Source organism: Prorops nasuta, unplaced genomic scaffold (genome assembly GCF_024137725.1).
Source record: "Prorops nasuta isolate Cenicafe-Biocafe unplaced genomic scaffold, Cenicafe_Pnas_1.2 PNAS00040, whole genome shotgun sequence".
NCBI classification, from domain to species: domain Eukaryota; kingdom Metazoa; phylum Arthropoda; class Insecta; order Hymenoptera; family Bethylidae; genus Prorops; species Prorops nasuta.
Genome location: NW_027116837.1, coordinates 544,095 through 565,147, shown reverse-complemented (window position 1 = coordinate 565,147; position 21,053 = coordinate 544,095). Strand labels below are relative to the sequence as shown.

Below are 21,053 nucleotides of genomic sequence, written 5' to 3'. Positions count from 1 at the left end.
TGGTCGAAATCGTTAGCGTAATTTTTGCAACTGTGCTAGCTGTTTTGCAAAAATACTTTATTTATATCATTATTTAAGAAAAATATAATTCTGTAAGTAGCATTTTTAATTAAAAATGTATTGTACTAGTTTTTCGTACCCATTCCTTAAGTTATACAGAAATCGTTAAATAATATATATATATATATATAGTTATTATTTATCACTGTTAGGTTATAATATTAGTTTTGGAGAAATATAGTAAATTTTAAAATTTATAATTCAGGAATTTTAAAAATGCTTAGATTTGATTAAAATTTTCCGTTTTATTTTTTACATTTTTAAATTATGTAGAAGTATGGATCATGAAGATTATAGTGCTTCGTATGATATAATAAATGACACGGTTGACGATCCTGATGATGACTTAGATAATAATAGAAAAACTGGTGATGAGCTACTTATTGATTTGTACAAGGAAAGAAGCTTTTTGTATGATAAGCAGAATAAAAATTTTAAAGACAATATTATGAAAAGCAATGCATGGAAGGAGATATCTACGATAATGACAGAATTGCATGAAGGTTTTTAGATTACAAAGTTTCTATTTTAACTGAAAGCAATTTAACTTGTCACACATTATTTTGAATGCTTTGGTATATTTGGTTAATTTTAGATGATATGTATACTCCTATTTATTGTCAGAAAAGATGCAATTCTCTCAGAGATCAATACAACAGAGAAAAACGAAAAGCTCTTGAATGCAGAAGTGGAAGTGGAGCTGTCAAGCAAAGTTCATTTCTTTATTTACGTCAGCTTTCATTTTTGGACAAGATTGTAAAAAGAAGAAGGTAAAACAATATTTAGTTTTCGTTTTGTTTTAATTTGAATTACAATTTCTATTTTTTAGAAGCTACACTAATAGCAGCATTAATAAGAATAATAATAATGATTTATTAAATAACTTGCAAGAAAGTAATAAGCAGGTACTTGACGAAGAATGTATCAATACAGGTGATACTGAGCCAAATATTATGAAAAGACGTAAAGTTCATGAAACAAAATCTTTAGAGACTGCATTCTTAAATATGGGTGACACTATTTCTGAATATATGAAAAAGAAGAAAACAGAAATGGATAGTGTAGATGATGCCTTCATGAAATATTTAAAATTGCAGTTCGATACCTTCTCTGATAATGAGAAGCTTATAAGGAAAAAAATGATAATGGATGCTCTGGTAGCACGGATTGAGTAATATTATACACTATGTTATACATAAATTAATAATGATGACTATATAGTTGCTACAAAATAATTTAACATATATAAGGTATAAAATATGTATTTATGTTGAAATGCAAATATAAGGAAATACTTTATTTATTTTTTTAATTGTTCAACATTAATTGTTGGGAAGAAGAAATATTAAATTAAAATTTTAATTATTTACATAGGAATAAATATTTTTCTCAAACAATGTCTAATACTAAAATTGTTTCAATCTAACAGATTAATAGTTATTAAACATTATCCTCTATTTTTGTATCGATCTATTCGTCTGCATAAATCCCTCTCTGCACATATTCGTGTTGCCATTCTACTTGGCCATCTGTTGACTGAAAAAAGTTGTTTAAGATGGTTCTTTGGTGCTCACCCGTTAGTACAGAATTATTGGATGCGTGAATAGTTTCATTACTAATTTCAACCCAAGGAGGATGCTAAAATATTTCAAACAAAATTTTTACCGAATAAAATTGTTCAATTCCTTTTGTTTTACCTGAACAAGACGGTAATTTGATTCTTTGCTGTATGATTTATATCCATCAATTTGTTCTTCCTTCAAAATATAATTATGTAAGCATACAGAGGCGCTTACTATTAGGTCTGCTGTTTCTGGAAGTATAGTAATAGCAGTATGAAATATTCTCCATTTATTACTTAAAATTCCGAAAGCGCTTTCCACGGTTCTACGGGCTCTCGAAATCCTATAATTGAAAATTTTCTCATCATATGTTAAATTATGTTTGGAATAAGGCTTCATTATTCTATGAGACAGCTTAAAGGCATCATCTGCCACAAAATAAGCCGATGTTTTATTTTCGCTATTAGGTAAAGGCATTTGTTCTTTTGGCAAATTTAAGGTTTCATTTGTTAAATTTATTCCTATATTCGAGCCATTAAATATACCTGCATCGTTCATTCCTATAAATTAAAAAATTATAATACATGTATGTATATACATTTTAAAAATTTCACATAATATTTCACTGTTAATTTCTTACCACCAAATGCACCAATATCTACTAGTGTAAATCTATACAAGTGGTCGGCGATAGCCATTAAAACAATGCTGTAATATTTTTTATAATTGTAATATAGGCTTCCAGAATTTGGTGGTGCGCGTAATCTAATGTGTTTTCCATCTATAGACCCTACACAATTTGGTAGGTTCCATTTTTCCCAATATCCTGTGGCACATTTCTTCCAATCTTCTTCAGTAGGTTCAGCAAGATATTTTGTTTTTAAACTTTTTATTATGGCCATACAAACTTCTTTCACAATATTTCTTACTGTGGATTCACCTACTCTAAAAGCTAGAGCTATGGTATTTGGCAAGTCTCCAGTAGCCAAATATCTTCAAAAGTATATATATATGTGTTATATATTATTTATAAAAACATTATATCTCGTACATAGAATATATGAAATATTAGAAAAATATATAAATACCGTATAGCAATTATTAGCTTCAACTCTGGGGTAAAGGCTCGCCAATTCTTTTTATGTAAAAATGGTTCGGTTAATTTCAATAATTTTTTAAAATGTACTTCAGACATTCTTGTGTAGCGGTAAAATCTATGTGGTTCATTTTTTAGCTCTACAAATAGATTGTTGTAATCTCCTTGAGATAGCCTATTCTGGTTGATTGGATTTACTAACCATCTTCTATTCAACCAACGCTTTTGTTTCCTTTTTCTAATATATATATAAATGAATGCTAGCCAATAACTTGATAAAATTAAAATATCATTTTCCAGATCTCCATCCATATTTTCTAGAAATTGCATTTTTGCATGATACAAACAATATCTATGCTAATAAAGGTGAGGGTATAAAAAATCTATTGAAATATATTATTTCAATTTAATTTTTATTAAAATGCTACTTACAGAATTATATTTTTCTTAAATAATGATATAAATAAAGTATTTTTGCAAAACAGCTAGCACAATTGCAAAAATTACGTTAACGATTTCGACCAGACATCGGCAGACAATATCAAATCATTCAAATTCGCCGCTTAAGTTTACGACTTCGTCTGTCTTACATTATGTTTACGTTTACGGCCGCTGCGTCAGTTCCATCGAGTTGTCTGCCATCACCCTTAACGACAGCTGTCGGTATCGCTAACTACCGACAGTTATCGCTTGCGCTAACGAATGAGCGATTCTGTAACTTTAGCTTTAAGACAATAGTCGGTGCAACTCATATTTGTACGATAACGATAAAATTCGTTAAGGTTCTAGGGAAGCTGGTAATATTGGTGTATTAATACCAACCGAAATAGGAATTTTTGTGTTACTTGACTATATCATTTTTGACTATAGCAATTCTTACTATAGCAAAATTATCATATTTTATTTAAAAGAAGTATTAAAACGTAAGTATATTTTAATTAAAATAAGTATTAAAAATTAATGTTTTAACATTTTTTTGAGTTAGACAATGTACAGTTAGTGCCTGTGTGCTATAGTTAAATAATACAATTAATTCTATATTTTAGAGAAAACCTCTGCATATATATATATATTTATTTTTAAATATAAAAATTGGAAAAATCTTAAATTTTATTTCCTACGATTTTTACTGTAAGCCTTAATTTATAAAGAAAATTTATTGTAAGTACTTTTTTGTGATTTCTAAATATTAATTTAAGAAATATTTGTGACATTTATTATATTCACTTTCTCGGTAAACATCTACCGACGCCTATCACGGTCGTCGTTAAGTTAACGATAGAATTCGGTAGCGACCGCCATTTTTAACACCAATTATCGAAAACTTTGTGTTACAGAATCGCTTTTAGCGATATCTCTCGGTAACTCGATTCAATTACCGAAAGTTGTCGATAACTACTTACTGAATCCATATAGACGGAAGTTACAGAATCGCTCTTTTCGTTACTGCAAGCGACAACTATCGGTAGTTAGCGATACCGAAAATCATCGCTGGGAAGTTACAGAATCCCAGCAATGGTAACTTACTTGGGGTTAGGGAATACTTATATGGGACCAGGGTAACTCACTTGGGGCCAGGGTGTACTTATATAGGGGCTAGGGTAACTCACTAGGGGTCAGGGAGTAGTTATAAGGGACTAGGGTAACCCACTTGGGGTCTGAGAGTACATATAAAGGGGCTAGGATAACTGACTTGCGGCCAGAGAGTACATTTAAGGGGCTAGGATAACTCACTTGGGGTCAGGTAGTACTTATAAAGGGGCTATGGTAACTCACTTGGGGTCAGGGAGTACTTATATGGGACTAGGGTAACTCACTTAGGGTCAGGGTGTATTTATTTGGGCCTAGGGTAACTCACTTGGGGTCAGGGAGTACTTATAAAGGGGCTATGGTAACTCACTTTGGGTCAAGGAGTACTTATATGGTTCTATGGTATCTCACTAGGTGTCTGTGAGTACTTATATGAGACTAGGGTAACTCACTTGCGTTCAGAGAGTACATATAAAGGGGATAGGATAACTCACTTGCGGTAAGAGAGTACATATAAAGGGGCTAGGATAACTCACTTGGGGTCAGGGAGTACTTATAAAGGGGCTATGGTAACTCACTTGGGGTCAAGGAGTACTTATATGGGACTAGGGTAACTCACTTGGGGTCTGTGACTACTTATATGGGACCAAGGTAACTCACTTGGGGCCAGGGTGTACTTATTAAGGGGCTAGGGTAACTCACTTGGGGTCAGGGAGTACTTATAAAGCGGCTATGTTAACTCACTTGCGGTCAGAGAGTACATATAAGGAGCTAGGATAACTCACTTTGGGTCAGGGAGTACTTATAAAGGGGCTATGTTAACTCACTTGCCGCAAGAGAGTACATATAAAGGGGCTATGATAACTCACTTGGGGTCAGGGAGTAATTATAATGGGGCTATGGTAACTCACTTGGGGTCAGGGAGTACTTATGAAGTGGCTACTGTAACTCACTTGAGGTCAGGGAGTACTTATATGGAACTAGGGTAACTCACTTGCGTTCAGAGAGTACATATAAAGGGGCTAGGATAACTCACTTGGGGTCAGGGAGTACTTATAAAGGTGATATGGTAACTCACTTGGGGTGAGAGAGTACTTATAAAGGGGCTATGGTAACTCACTTTGGGTCAAGGAGTACTTATATGGTTCTATGGTATCTCACTAGGTGTCTGTGAGTACTTATATGAGACTAGGGTAACTCACTTGCGTTCAGAGAGTACATATAAAGGGGCTATGTTAACTCACTTGCGGTCAGAGAGTACATATAAGGAGCTAGGATAACTCACTTGGGGTCAGGGAGTACTTATAAAGGGGCTATGTTAACTCACTTTGGGCCAAGGAGTACTTATATGGGACTAGGGTAACTCACTTGGGGTCAGGGAATACTTATAATGGGGCTATGGTAACTCACTTGGGGTCAGGGAGTACTTATAAAGGTGATATGGTAACTCACTTGGGGTCAGGGAGTACTTATATGGGACTAGGGTAACTCATTTGCATTCAGAGAGTACATATAAAAGGGCTAGGATAACTCACATGGGGTCAGGGAGTACTTATAAAGGTGATATGGTAACTCACTTGGGGTCAGAGAGTACTTATAAAGGGGCTAGGGTAACTCACTTTGGGCCAAGGAGTACTTATATGGGACTAGGGTAACTCACTTGGGGTCAGGGAATACTTATAATGGGGCTATGGTAACTCACTTGGGGTCAGGGAGTACTTATAAAGGTGATATGGTAACTCACTTGGGGTCAGGGAGTACTTATATGGGACTAGGGTAACTCATTTGCATTCAGAGAGTACATATAAAAGGGCTAGGATAACTCACATGGGGTCAGGGAGTACTTATAAAGGTGATATGGTAACTCACTTGGGGTCAGAGAGTACTTATAAAGGGGCTAGGGTAACTCACTTTGGGCCAAGGAGTACTTATATGGGACTAGGGTAACTCACTTGGGGTCAGGGAATACTTATAATGGGGCTATGGTAACTCACTTGGGGTCAGGGAGTACTTATAAATGGGTTAGAATAACTCACTTGCGGTCAGGCAGTACTTATAAAGGGACTATGGTAACTCACTTGGGGTCAGAGAGTACATATAAAGGGGCTAGGATAACTCACTTGGGGTCAGGGAGTACTTATAAAGGGGCTAGTGTAACTCACTTTGGGTCAGAGAGTACTTATAAAGGGGCTAGGATAACTCACTTTGGGCCAAGGAGTACTTATATGGGACTAGGGTAACTCACTTGGGGTCAGGGAATACTTATAATGGGGCTATGGTAACTCACTTGGGGTCAGGGAGTACTACTATGGGACTAGGGTAACTCACTTGCGATCAGAGTGTACATATAAGGAGCTAGGATAACTCACATGGGGTCAGGGAGTACTTATATGGGACCAAGGTAACTCACTTGGGGCCAGGGTGTACTTATTAAGGGGCTAGGGTAACTCACTTGGGGTCAGGGAGTACTTATAAAGGGGCTATGGTAACTCACTTGGGGTCAAGGAGTACTTATATGGGACTAGGGTAACTCACTTGGGGTCTGTGACTACTTATATGGGACCAAGGTAACTCACTTGGGGCCAGGGTGTACTTATTAAGGGGCTAGGGTAACTCACTTGGGGTCAGGGAGTACTTATAAAGCGGCTATGTTAACTCACTTGCGGTCAGAGAGTACATATAAGGAGCTAGGATAACTCACTTTGGGTCAGGGAGTACTTATAAAGGGGCTATGTTAACTCACTTGCCGCAAGAGAGTACATATAAAGGGGCTATGATAACTCACTTGGGGTCAGGGAGTAATTATAATGGGGCTATGGTAACTCACTTGGGGTCAGGGAGTACTTATGAAGTGGCTACTGTAACTCACTTGAGGTCAGGGAGTACTTATATGGAACTAGGGTAACTCACTTGCGTTCAGAGAGTACATATAAAGGGGCTAGGATAACTCACTTGGGGTCAGGGAGTACTTATAAAGGTGATATGGTAACTCACTTGGGGTGAGAGAGTACTTATAAAGGGGCTATGGTAACTCACTTTGGGTCAAGGAGTACTTATATGGTTCTATGGTATCTCACTAGGTGTCTGTGAGTACTTATATGAGACTAGGGTAACTCACTTGCGTTCAGAGAGTACATATAAAGGGGCTATGTTAACTCACTTGCGGTCAGAGAGTACATATAAGGAGCTAGGATAACTCACTTGGGGTCAGGGAGTACTTATAAAGGGGCTATGTTAACTCACTTTGGGCCAAGGAGTACTTATATGGGACTAGGGTAACTCACTTGGGGTCAGGGAATACTTATAATGGGGCTATGGTAACTCACTTGGGGTCAGGGAGTACTTATAAAGGTGATATGGTAACTCACTTGGGGTCAGGGAGTACTTATATGGGACTAGGGTAACTCATTTGCATTCAGAGAGTACATATAAAAGGGCTAGGATAACTCACATGGGGTCAGGGAGTACTTATAAAGGTGATATGGTAACTCACTTGGGGTCAGAGAGTACTTATAAAGGGGCTAGGGTAACTCACTTTGGGCCAAGGAGTACTTATATGGGACTAGGGTAACTCACTTGGGGTCAGGGAATACTTATAATGGGGCTATGGTAACTCACTTGGGGTCAGGGAGTACTTATAAAGGTGATATGGTAACTCACTTGGGGTCAGGGAGTACTTATATGGGACTAGGGTAACTCATTTGCATTCAGAGAGTACATATAAAAGGGCTAGGATAACTCACATGGGGTCAGGGAGTACTTATAAAGGTGATATGGTAACTCACTTGGGGTCAGAGAGTACTTATAAAGGGGCTAGGGTAACTCACTTTGGGCCAAGGAGTACTTATATGGGACTAGGGTAACTCACTTGGGGTCAGGGAATACTTATAATGGGGCTATGGTAACTCACTTGGGGTCAGGGAGTACTTATAAATGGGTTAGAATAACTCACTTGCGGTCAGGCAGTACTTATAAAGGGACTATGGTAACTCACTTGGGGTCAGAGAGTACATATAAAGGGGCTAGGATAACTCACTTGGGGTCAGGGAGTACTTATAAAGGGGCTAGTGTAACTCACTTTGGGTCAGAGAGTACTTATAAAGGGGCTAGGATAACTCACTTTGGGCCAAGGAGTACTTATATGGGACTAGGGTAACTCACTTGGGGTCAGGGAATACTTATAATGGGGCTATGGTAACTCACTTGGGGTCAGGGAGTACTACTATGGGACTAGGGTAACTCACTTGCGATCAGAGTGTACATATAAGGAGCTAGGATAACTCACATGGGGTCAGGGAGTACTTATATGGGACCAAGGTAACTCACTTGGGGCCAGGGTGTACTTATTAAGGGGCTAGGGTAACTCACTTGGGGTCAGGGAGTACTTATAAAGGGGCTATGTTAACTCACTTGCCGCCAGAGAGTACATATAAAGGGGCTAGGATAACTCACTTGGGGTCAGGGAGTACTTATAAAGGGGCTAGTGTAACTCACTTTGGGTCAAGGAGTGTTATATGGGACTGGGGTATCTCACTTGGTGTCTGTGAGTACTTATATGAGACCAGGGTAACTCACTTGATGCCAGGGTGTACTTATAAAGGGGCTATGGTAACTCACTTGGGGTCAGGGAGTACTTATAAATGGGTTAGAATAACTCACTTGCGGTCAGGCAGTACTTATAAAGGGACTATGGTAACTCACTTGGGGTCAGGGAGTACTTATGTGGGACTAGGGTACTCACTTAGGGACAGGGAGTTCTTATATGGGACTAGGTTAACTCACTTGCAGTCAGAGAGTACATTTAAGGGGCTAGGATAACTAACTTGGGGTCAGGTAGTACTTATAACGGGGCTATGGTAACTCACTTGGGGTCAAGGAGTACTTATATGGGACTAGGGTATCTCACTTGGTGTCTGTGAGTACTTATATGAGACCAGGGTAACTCACTTGGGGCTAGGGTGTACTTATAAAGGTGCTATGGTAACACACTTGGGGTCAGGGGGTGCTTATAAAGGGGCTATGGTAACTTACTTGGGGTCACGAAGTACTTCTATGGGACTACTGTAACTCACTTGGGGTCTGGGAGTACATATAAAGCAGCTAGGGTAACTCACTTGGGGTATGGGAGTACATATAAAGGGGCTAGGATAACTCACTTGGTGTCAGGGAGTACTTATAAAGAGGATAGGATAACTCACTTGCGGTCAGAGAGTACATATAAAGGGGCTAGGATAACTTACTTGGGGTCAGGGAGTGCTTATAAAGGGTCTATGGTAACTCACTTGGGGTCAGGGAGTACTTATAAGGGGGTTAGAATAACTCACTTGCGGTCAGAGAGTACATATAAAGGGGCTAGGATAACTCACTTGGTGTCAGGGAGTACTTATAACGGAGCTATGGTAACTCACTTGGGGTCAGGTAGTACTTCTATGGGACTAGGGTAACTCACATGGGGTCTGGGAGTACATATAAAGCTGCTAGGGTAGCTCACTTGGAGTCTGGGAGTACATATAAAGGGGCTAGGATAACTCTCTTGGGGTCAGGGAGTACTTATAAAGGGGGTATGGTAACTCACTTGGGGTCAGGGAGTACTTATAAAGGGGTTAGAATAACTCACTTTCGGTCAGAGAGTACATATAAAGGGGTTAGGATAACTCACAGTGGGTCAAGGAGTACTTATATGGGACTATGGTATCTCACTAGGTGTCTGTGAGTACTTCTATGAGACTAAGGTAACTCACTTGCGTTCAGAGAGTACATATAAAGGGGATAGGATAACTCACTTGCGGTAAGAGAGTACATATAAAGGGGCTATGATAACTCACTTGGGGTCAGGGAGTAATTATAATGGGGCTATGGTAACTCACTTGGGGTCAGGGAGTACTTATAAAGGTGATATTGTAACTCACTTGGGGTCAGAGAGTACATATAAAGGGGATAGGATAACTGAATTGGGGTCGGGGAGTACTTATAAAGGGGCTAAGGTAACACACTTGGGTTCAGAGAGTACATATAAAGGGGCTATGGTAACTCACTTGGGGACAGGGAGTACTTATATGGGACTAGGGTAACTCACTTAGGGTCAGGGTGTATTTATTTGGGCCTAGGGTAACTCACTTGCGGTCAGAGAGTACATATAAAGGGGATAGGATAACTCACTTGCGGACAGAGAGTACATATAAAGGGGCTAGGATAACTCACATTGGGTCAAGGAGTACATATATGGGACTATGGTATCTCACTAGGTGTCTGTGAGTACTTCTATGAGACTAGGGTAACTCACTTGCGTTCAGAGAGTACATATAAAGGGGATAGGATAACTCACTTGCGGTAAGAGAGTACATATAAAGGGCTAGGATAACTCACTTGGGGTCAGGGAGTACTTATAAAGGGGCTATGGTAACTCACTTGGGGTCAGGAAGTACTTATAAGGGACTAGGGTAACTCACTTGCGTTCAGAGAGTACATATAAAGGGGCTAGGATAACTCACTTGGGGTCAGGGAGTACTTATAAAGGTGATATGGTAACTCACTTGGGGTGAGAGAGTACTTATAAAGGGGCTATGGTAACTCACTTTGGGTCAAGGAGTACTTATATGGTTCTATGGTATCTCACTAGGTGTCTGTGAGTACTTATATGAGACTAGGGTAACTCACTTGCGTTCAGAGAGTACATATAAAGGGGATAGGATAACTCACTTGCGGTAAGAGAGTACATATAAAGGGGCTAGGATAACTCACTTGGGGTCAGGGAGTACTTATAAAGGGGCTATGGTAACTCACTTGGGGTCAAGGAGTACTTATATGGGACTAGGGTAACTCACTTGGGGTCTGTGACTACTTATATGGGACCAAGGTAACTCACTTGGGGCCAGGGTGTACTTATTAAGGGGCTAGGGTAACTCACTTGGGGTCAGGGAGTACTTATAAAGGGGCTATGTTAACTCACTTGCGGTCAGAGAGTACATATAAGGAGCTAGGATAACTCACTTGGGGTCAGGGAGTACTTATAAAGGGGCTATGTTAACTCACTTGCCGCCAGAGAGTACATATAAAGGGGCTATGATAACTCACTTGGGGTCAGGGAGTAATTATAATGGGGCTATGGTAACTCACTTGGGGTCAGGGAGTACTTATAAAGTGGCTACTGTAACTCACTTGAGGTTAGGGAGTACTTATATGGAACTAGGGTAACTCACTTGCGTTCAGAGAGTACATATAAAGGGGCTAGGATAACTCACTTGGGGTCAGGGAGTACTTATAAAGGTGATATGGTAACTCACTTGGGGTGAGAGAGTACTTATAAAGGGGCTATGGTAACTCACTTTGGGTCAAGGAGTACTTATATGGTTCTATGGTATCTCACTAGGTGTCTGTGAATACTTATATGAGACTAGGGTAACTCACTTGCGTTCAGAGAGTACATATAAAGGGGATAGGATAACTCACTTGCGGTAAGAGAGTACATATAAAGGGGCTAGGATAACTCACTTGGGGTCAGGGAGTACTTATAAAGGTGATATGGTAGCTTACTTGGGGTCAGGGAGTACTTATATAGGGGCTAGTGTAATTCACTTTGGGTCAAGGTGTACTTATATGGGACTAGGGTATCTCACTTGGTGTCTGTGTGTACTTATATGAGACCAGAGTAACTCACTTGGAGCCGTGGTGTACTTATAAAGGGGTTATTGTAACTCACTTGGGGTCCGGGAGTACTTATAAAGGGGTTAGAATAACTCACTTGCGGTCGGAGAGTACATATAAAGAGGCTAGGATAACTCACTTGGTGTCAGGGAGTACTTATAAAGGGGCTATGGTAACTCACTTGGGGTCAGGGAGTACTTATAAAGGGGTTAGAATAACTCACTTGCGGTCAGAGAGTACATATAAAGGGGCTAGGATAACTCACTTTGAGTCAAGGAGTACTTATATGGTTCTATGGTATCTCACTAGGTGTCTGTGAGTACTTATATGAAACTAGGGTAACTCTCTTGCGTTCAGAGAGTACATATAAAGGGGATAGGATAACTCACTTGCGGTAAGAGAGTACATATAAAGGGGCTAGGATAACTCACTTGGGGTCAGGGAGTACTTATAGAGGGGCTATGTTATCTCACTTGGGGTCAGGGAGTACTTATATGGGACTAGTGTAACTCACTTGCCGCCAGAGAGTACATATAAAGGGGCTAGGGTAACTCACTTGGGGTCAGGGAATACTTATAATGGGGCTATGGTAACTCACTTGGGGTCAGGGAGTACTACTATGGGACTAGGGTAACTCACTTGCGGTCAGAGAGTATATATAAGGAGCTAGGATAACTCACATGGGGTCAGGGTGTACTTATAAAGGGGCTAGGGTAACTCACTTGGTGTCAGGGAGTACTTATAAAAGGTCTATGGTAACTCACTTGGGGTCAGGGAGTACTTATATGGGACTAGGGTAACTCACTTGCGTTCAGAGAGTACATATAAAGGGGCTAGGATAACTCACTTGGTGTCTGGGATTACTTATAAAGGGGCTAGGATAACTCACTTGGGGTCAGTGAGTACTTATAAAGGTGATATGGTAAATTACATGGGGTTAGGGAGTACTTATAAAGGGGCTATGGTAACTCACTTTGGGTCAAGGAGTACTTATATGGTTCTATGGTATCTCACTAGGTGTCTTTGAGTACTTATATGAGACTAGGGTAACTCACTTGCGTTCAGAGTGACATATAAAGGGGATAGGATAACTCACTTGCGGTAAGAGAGTACATATAAAGGGGCTAGGATAACTCACTTGGGGTCAGGGAGTACTTATAAAGGGGCTATGGTAACTCACTTGGGGTCAGGGAATACTACTATGGGACTAGGGTAACTCACTTGCGTTCAGAGAGTATATATAAAGAGGCTAGGATAACTCACTTGGGGTCAGGGAGTACTTATAAAGGGGCTAGTGTAACTCACTTTGGGTCAAGGAGTACTTATATGGAACTAGGGTATCTCACTTGGTGTCTGTGAGTACTTATATGAGACCAGGGTAACTCACTTGATGCCAGGGTGTACTTATAAAGGGGTTATGGTAACTCACTTGGGGTCAGGGAGTACTTATAAATGGGTTAGAATAACTCACTTGCGGTCAGGAAGTACTTATAAAGGGGCTATGGTAACTCACTTGGGGTCAGGGAGTACTTATATGGGACTAGGGTAACTCACTTAGGGTCAGGGTGTATTTATTTGGGCCACGGTAACTCACTTGCGGTCAGAGTGTACATATAGAGGGGATAGGATAACTCACTTGCGGTCAGAGAGTACATATATAGGGGCTAGGATAAGTCACTTGGGGTTAGGGAGTACTTATAAAGGTGATATGGTAACTCACTTGGGGTCAGAGAGTACTTATAAAGGGGTAGGGTAACTTACTTTGGGTCAAGGAGTACTTATATGGGACTAGGGTAACTCACTGCGGTCAGAGAGTACATATAAAGGGGCTGGGATAACTCACTTGGGGTCAGGGAGTACTTATATAGGGGCTATGGTAACTCACTTGGGGTCAGGAAGTACTTCTATGGGACTAGGGTAACTCACTTGGGCTCTGGGAGTACATATAAAGCGGCTAGGGTAACTCACTTGGAGTCTGGGAGTACATATAACGGGGCTAGGATAACTCACTTGGGGTCAGGGAGTACATATAAAGGGGCTATGGTAACTCACTTGGGGTCAGGGAGTACTTATAAAGGTGATATGGTAACTCACTTGGGGTCAGAGAGTACTTATAAAGGGGCTAGGGTAACTCAGTTTGGGCCAAGGAGTACTTATATGGGACTAGGGTAACTCACTTGGTGTCAGGGAGTACTTATAAGGGACAAGGGTAACTCACTTGGGGTCTGGGTGTACTTATAAAGGGGCTATGGTAACTCACTTGGGGTCAGGGGGTACTTCTATGGGACAAGGGTAACTCACTTGCGGTCAGAGAGTATATATAAAGGGGCTAGGAATACTCACTTGGGATCAGGGATTACATATAATGGGGATAGGATAACTCACTTGGGGTCAGGAGTACATTTATGTGACTAAGGTAACACACTTGGGGTCAGGGAATACTTATAAAGGTGCTAGGGTAACTCACTTGCGGTCAGAGAGTACATATCAAGGGGATAGGATAACTCACTTGGGGTCGGGGAGTAATTCTATGGGACTAGGGTAACTCACTTGGGGTCAAGGAGTACTTATAAAGGGGCTAGGGTAACTCACTTGGTGCCAGTGTGTACTTATATAGGGGCTAGGATATCTCACTTGCGGTCAGAGAGTACATTTAAGGGGCTAGGATAACTCACTTGGGGTCAGGAAGTACTTATAAAGGGGCTATGGTAACTCACTTTGGGTCAAGGAGTACTTATTTGGTTCTATGGTATCTCACTAGGTGTCTTTGAGTACTTATATGAGACTAGGGTAACTCACTTGCGTTCAGAGTGACATATAAAGGGGATAGGATAACTCACTTGCGGTAAAAGAGTACATATAAAGGGGCTAGGATAACTCACTTGGGGTCAGGGAGTACTTATATGGGACTAGGGTAACTCACTTGCAGCCAGAGAGTACATATAAAGGGGCTAGGGTAACTCACTTGGGGTCAGGGAATACTTATAATGGGGCTATGGTAACTCACTTGGGGTCAGGGAGTACTACTATTGGACTAGGGTAACTCACTTGCGGTCAGAGAGTACATATAAGGAGCTAGGATAACTCACATGGGGTCAGGGTGTACTTATAAAGGGGCTAGGGTAACTCACTTGGTGTCAGGGAGTACATTTAAGGGGCTAGGATAACTCACTTGGGGTCAGGTAGTACTTATAAAGGGGCTATGGTAATTCACTTGGAGTCAGGGAGTACTTATATGGGACTAGGGTAACTCACTTAGGGTCAGGGTGTATTTATATAGGACTAGGGTAACTCACTTGCGGTCAGCGAGTACATATAAAGGGGATAGGATACTTCACTTGGGGTCAGGGAGAACTTATAAAGGTGATATGGTAACTTACTTGGGGTCAGAGAGTACTTATAAAGGGGTAGGGTAACTCACTGCGGTCAGAGAGTACATATAAAGGGGGTAGGAATACTCACTTGGGGTCAGGGAGTACTTATAAAGGTGATATGGTAACTCACTTGGGGTCTGAGAGTACTTATAAATGGGCTAGGGTAACTCACTTGGGGTCAGGGAGTACTTATATAGGGGCTAGGGTAACTCACTTGGGGTCAGTGAGTACTACAATGGGACTAGGGTAACTCACTTGCAGTCAGAGAGTACATATATAGAGGCTAGGATAACACACTTGGCGTCAGGGAGAACTTATAAAGGTGATATGGTAACTCACATTGGGTCAGGGAGTACTTATATGGGACTGGGGTAAATCACTTGCGGTCAGAGAGTACATATAAAGGGGCTATGGTAACTCACTTGGGGTAAGGGAGTACTTATTTGGGACTAGGGTACTCACTTAGGGACAGGGAGTTCTTATATGGAACTAGGGTAACTCACTTGCGGTCAGAGAGTACATATAAAGGGGATAGGATAACTCACTTGGGGTCAGGGAGTACATTTATGTGACTAAGGTAACACACTTGGGGTCAGGGAATACTTATAAAGGTGCTAGGGTAACTCACATAGGGTCAGGGAGTACATATTTGGGAGTAGGGTAACTCACTTGCGGTCAGAGTGTACATATAAAACGGATAGGATAACTGAATTGGGGTCGGGGAGTACTTATAAAGGGGCTAAGGTAACACACTTGGGTTCAGGGAGTACTTATATGATACTAGGGTAACACACTAGGGGTCACGTAGTACTTATAAAGGGGCTATGGTAACTCACTTGGGGTCAGGGAGTACTTATTTGGACTAGGGTAACTCACTAAGGGTCAGGGTGTATTTATTTGGGCCTAGGGTAACTCACTTGCCGTCAGAGAGTACATATAGAACGGATAGGATAACTCACTTGCGGTCAGAGGGTATATATATAGGGGCTAGGATAACTCACTTGGGGTCAGGGAGTACTTATAAAGATGATATTGTAACTCACTTGGGGTCAGGGAGTACTTATAAAGGGGCTAGTGTATCTCACTTTGGGTCTAGAAGTGTTATATGGGACTGGGGTATCTCACTTGGTGTCTGTGAGTACTTATATGAGACCAGGGTAACTCACTTGATGCCAGGTTGTACTTATAAAGGGGCTATTGTAACTCACTTGGGGTCAGGGAGTACTTATAAATGGGTTAGAATAACTCACTTGCGGTCAGGAAGTACTTATAAAGGGGCTATGGTAACTCACTTGGGGTCAGGGAGTACTTATAAGGCATTAGGGTAACTCACTTGGGGTCTGGGAGTACATATAAAGGGGCTAGGATAACTCACATGCGGTCAGAGAGTACATATAAAGAGGTTAGGATAACTCACTTGTGGTCAGGGAGTACTTATAAATGGGCTAAGGTAACTCACTTGGGGTTAGGGAGTACTTATGTGGGACTAGGGTACTCACTTAGGGACAGGGAGTTCTTATATGGGACTAGAGTAACTCACTTGCGGTCAGAGAGTACATTTAAGGGGCTAGGATAACTAACTTGGGGTCAGGTAGTACTTATAACGGGGCTATGGTAACTCACTTGGGGTCAAGGAGTACTTATATGGGACTAGGGTATCTCTCTTGGGGCTAGGGTTTACTTATAATGGTGCTATGGTAACTCACTTGGGGTCAGGGAGTAATTATATGAGACTAGGGTAACACACTTGGGGTCAGGGAGTACTTATAAAGGGTCTATGGTAACTCACTTGGGGTCTGGGAGTACATATAAAGCAGCTAGGGTAACTCACTTGGGGTATGGAAGTACATATAAAGGGGCTAGGATAACTCACTTGGTGTCAGGGAGTACTTATAAAGCGGATAGAATAACTCACTTGCGGTCAGAGAGTACATATAAAGGGGCTAGGATAACTCACTTGGGGTCAGGGAGTACTTATAAAGGGGCTATGGTAACTCACTTGGGGTCAGGGAGTACTTATAAGGGGGTTAGAATAACTCACTTGCGGTCAGAGGGTACATATAAAGGGGCTAGGATAACTCACTTGGTGTCAGGGAGTACTTATAACCGAGCTATGGTAACTCACTTGGGGTCAGGTAGTACTTCTATGGAACTAGGGTAACTCACATGGGGTCTGGGAGTACATATAAAGCGGCTAGGGTAGCTCACTTGGAGTCTCGGAGAACATATAAAGGGGCTAGGATAACTCACTTGGCGTCAGGGAGTACTTATAAATGGGCTATGGTAACTCACTTGGGGTCCGGGAGTACTTATAAAGGGGTTAGAATAACTCACTTGCGTTCAGAGAGTACATATAAAGGGGATAGGATAACTCACTTGCGGTAAGAGAGTACATATAAACGGGCTATGATAACTCACTTGGGGTCAGGGACTAATTATAATGGGGCTATGGTAACTCACTTGGGGTCAGGGAGTAGTTATAAAGTGGCTACTGTAACTCACTTGGGGTCAGGGAGTACTTATATGGGACTAGGGTAACTCGCTTGCGTTCAGAGAGTACATATAAAGGGGCTAGGATAACTCACTTGGGGTCAGGGAGTACTTATAAAGGTGATATGGTAACTCACTTGGGGTCAGAGAGTACTTATAAAGGGGCTAGGGTAACTCAGTTTGGGCCAAGGAGTACTTATATGGGACTAGGGTAACTCACTTGGTGTCAGGGAGTACTTATAAGGGACAAGGGTAACTCACTTGGGGTCTGGGAGTACTTATAAAGGGGCTATTGTAACTCACTTGGGGTCAGGGAGTACTTCTATGGGACAAGGGTAACTCACTTGCGGTCAGAGAGTACATTTATGTGACTAAGGTAACACACTTGGGGTCAGGGAATACTTATAAAGGTGCTAGGGTAACTCACATAGGGTCAGGGAGTACATATTTGGGAGTAGGGTAACTCACTTGCGGTCAGAGTGTACATATAAAACGGAGAGGATAACTGAATTGGGGTCGGGGAGTACTTATAAAGGGGCTAAGGTAACACACTTGGGTTCAGGGAGTACTTATATGATACTAGGGTAACACACTAGGGGTCAGGTAGTACTTATAAAGGGGCTATGGTAACTCACTTGGGGTCAGGGAGTACTTATATGGGACTAGGGTAACTCACTTAGGGTCAGGGTGTATTTATTTGGGCCTAGGGTAACTCACTTGCCGTCAGAGAGTACATATAGAGGGGATAGAATAACTCACTTGCGGTCAGAGAGTATATATATAGGGGCTAGGATAACTCACTTGGGGTCAGGGAGTACTTATAAAGATGATATTGTAACTCACTTGGGGTCAGGGACTACTTATAAAGGGGCTAGTGTAACTCACTTTGGGTCTAGAAGTGTTATAGGGGACTGGGGTATCTCACTTGGTGTCTGTGAGTACTTATATGAGAACAGGGTAACTCACTTGATGCCAGGTTGTACTTATAAAGGGGCTATGGTAACTCACTTGTGGTCAGGGAGTACTTATAAATGGGCTAAGGTAACTCACTTGGGGTTAGGGAGTACTTATGTGGGACTAGGGTACTCACTTAGGGACAGGGAGTTCTTATATGGGACTAGAGTAACTCACTTGCGGTCAGAGAGTACATTTAAGGGGCTAGGATAACTAACTTGGGGTCAGGTAGTACTTATAACGGGGCTATGGTAACTCACTTGGGTTCAAGGAGTACTTATATGGGACTAGGGTATCTCTCTTGGGGCTAGGGTTTACTTATAATGGTGCTATGGTAACTCACTTGGGGTCAGGGAGTAATTATATGAGACTAGGGTAACACACTTGGGGTCAGGGAGTACTTATAAAGGGCCTATGGTAACTCACTTGGGGTCTGGGAGTACATATAAAGCAGCTAGGGTAACTCACTTGGGGTATGGAAGTACATATAAAGGGGCTAGGATAACTCACTTGGTGTCAGGGAGTACTTATAAAGCGGATAGAATAACTCACTTGCGGTCAGAGAGTACATATAAAGGGGCTAGGATAACTCACTTGGGGTCAGGGAGTACTTATAAAGGGGCTATGGTAACTCACTTGGGGTCAGGGAGTACTTATAAGGGGGTTAGAATAACTCACTTGCGGTCAGAGGGTACATATAAAGGGGCTAGGATAACTCACTTGGTGTCAGGGAGTACTTATAACCGAGCTATGGTAACTCACTTGGGGTCAGGTAGTACTTCTATGGAACTAGGGTAACTCACATGGGGTCTGGGAGTACATATAAAGCGGCTAGGGTAGCTCACTTGGAGTCTCGGAGAACATATAAAGGGGCTAGGATAACTCACTTGGCGTCAGGGAGTACTTATAAATGGGCTATGGTAACTCACTTGGGGTCCGGGAGTACTTATAAAGGGGTTAGAATAACTCACTTGCGTTCAGAGAGTACATATAAAGGGGATAGGATAACTCACTTGCGGTAAGAGAGTACATATAAACGGGCTATGATAACTCACTTGGGGTCAGGGACTAATTATAATGGGGCTATGGTAACTCACTTGGGGTCAGGGAGTAGTTATAAAGTGGCTACTGTAACTCACTTGGGGTCAGGGAGTACTTATATGGGACTAGGGTAACTCGCTTGCGTTCAGAGAGTACATATAAAGGGGCTAGGATAACTCACTTGGGGTCAGGGAGTACTTATAAAGGTGATATGGTAACTCACTTGGGGTCAGAGAGTACTTATAAAGGGGCTAGGGTAACTCAGTTTGGGCCAAGGAGTACTTATATGGGACTAGGGTAACTCACTTGGTGTCAGGGAGTACTTATAAGGGACAAGGGTAACTCACTTGGGGTCTGGGAGTACTTATAAAGGGGCTATGGTAACTCACTTGGGGTCAGGGAGTACTACTATGGGACTAGGGTATCTTACTTGCGGTCAGAGAGTACATATAAAGGGGCTAGGATAACTCACTTGGGATCAGGGAGAACTTATAAAGGTGATATGGTAACTCACTTGGGGTCAGGGAGTACTACTATGGGACTAGGGTATCTTACTTGCGGTCAGAGAGTACATATAAAGGGGCTAGGATAACTCACTTGGGATCAGGGAGAACTTATAAAGGTGATATGGTAACTCACTTGGGGTCAGGGAGTACTATTATGGGACTAGGGTAACTCACTTGCGGTCAGAGAGTACATATAAAGGGGTTATCACTTGGGGTCAGGGAGTACTTATAAAGGTGATATGGTAACTTACTTGGGGCCAGGGAGTACTTATATAGGGGCTAGTGTAATTCACTTTAGGTCAAGGTGTACTTATATGGGACTAGGGTATCCCACTTGGTGTCTATGAGTACTTATATGAGACTAGGGTAACTCTCTTGCGTTCAGAGAGTACATATAAAGGGGATAGGATAACTCACTTGCGGTAAGAGAGTACATATAAAGGGGCTATGATAACTCACTTGGGGTCAGGGAGTACTTATAAAGGGGCTATGGTAACTCACTTGTGGTCAGGGAGTACTTATAAAGGGGTTAGAATAACTCACTTGCGGTCAGAGAGTACATATAAAGGGGCTAGGATAACTCACTTTGAGTCAAGGAGTGCTTATAAAGGGGCTATGGTAACTCACTTGTGGTCAGGGAGTACTTATAAAGGGGTTAGAATAACTCACTTGCGGTCAGAGAGTACATATAAAGGGGCTAGGATAACTCACTTTGAGTCAAGGAGTACTTATATGGTTCTATGGTATCTCACTAGGTGTCTATGAGTACTTATATGAGACTAGGGTAACTCTCTTG

At 41.5% G+C, this 21,053-nt stretch overlaps 2 protein-coding genes across 3 annotated transcripts; one reads left to right on the top strand and one right to left on the bottom strand.

The window, feature by feature from the left end:
- Nucleotides 1–535: 535 nt before the first annotated feature.
- On the top strand, nt 536–1,986 carry LOC136784004 (uncharacterized). 2 transcript variants are annotated; one of them, XM_066744459.1, is made up of 3 exons: nt 536–563; nt 656–830; nt 890–1,986. In XM_066744459.1, the coding sequence occupies exons 1-3, from the start codon at nt 545–547 to the stop codon at nt 1,233–1,235; spliced, it is 540 nt and encodes a 179-aa protein (XP_066600556.1). In that variant the 5' UTR covers nt 536–544; the 3' UTR covers nt 1,236–1,986. The 2 variants fall into 2 exon arrangements, with proteins under 2 accessions (XP_066600556.1, XP_066600555.1); XM_066744458.1 differs by lacking the exon at nt 536–563 and having other exon boundaries at nt 569–830.
- Nucleotides 1,531–2,871, bottom strand: LOC136784007 (uncharacterized). The gene is made up of 4 exons (XM_066744460.1): nt 2,711–2,871; nt 2,263–2,615; nt 1,758–2,182; nt 1,531–1,698 (listed from the first exon to the last, which is right to left on the bottom strand). Exons 1-4 carry the CDS (start codon nt 2,815–2,817, stop codon nt 1,531–1,533), a joined length of 1,053 nt encoding a protein of 350 aa, XP_066600557.1. The 5' UTR covers nt 2,818–2,871.
- Nucleotides 2,872–21,053: the final 18,182 nt, after the last annotated feature.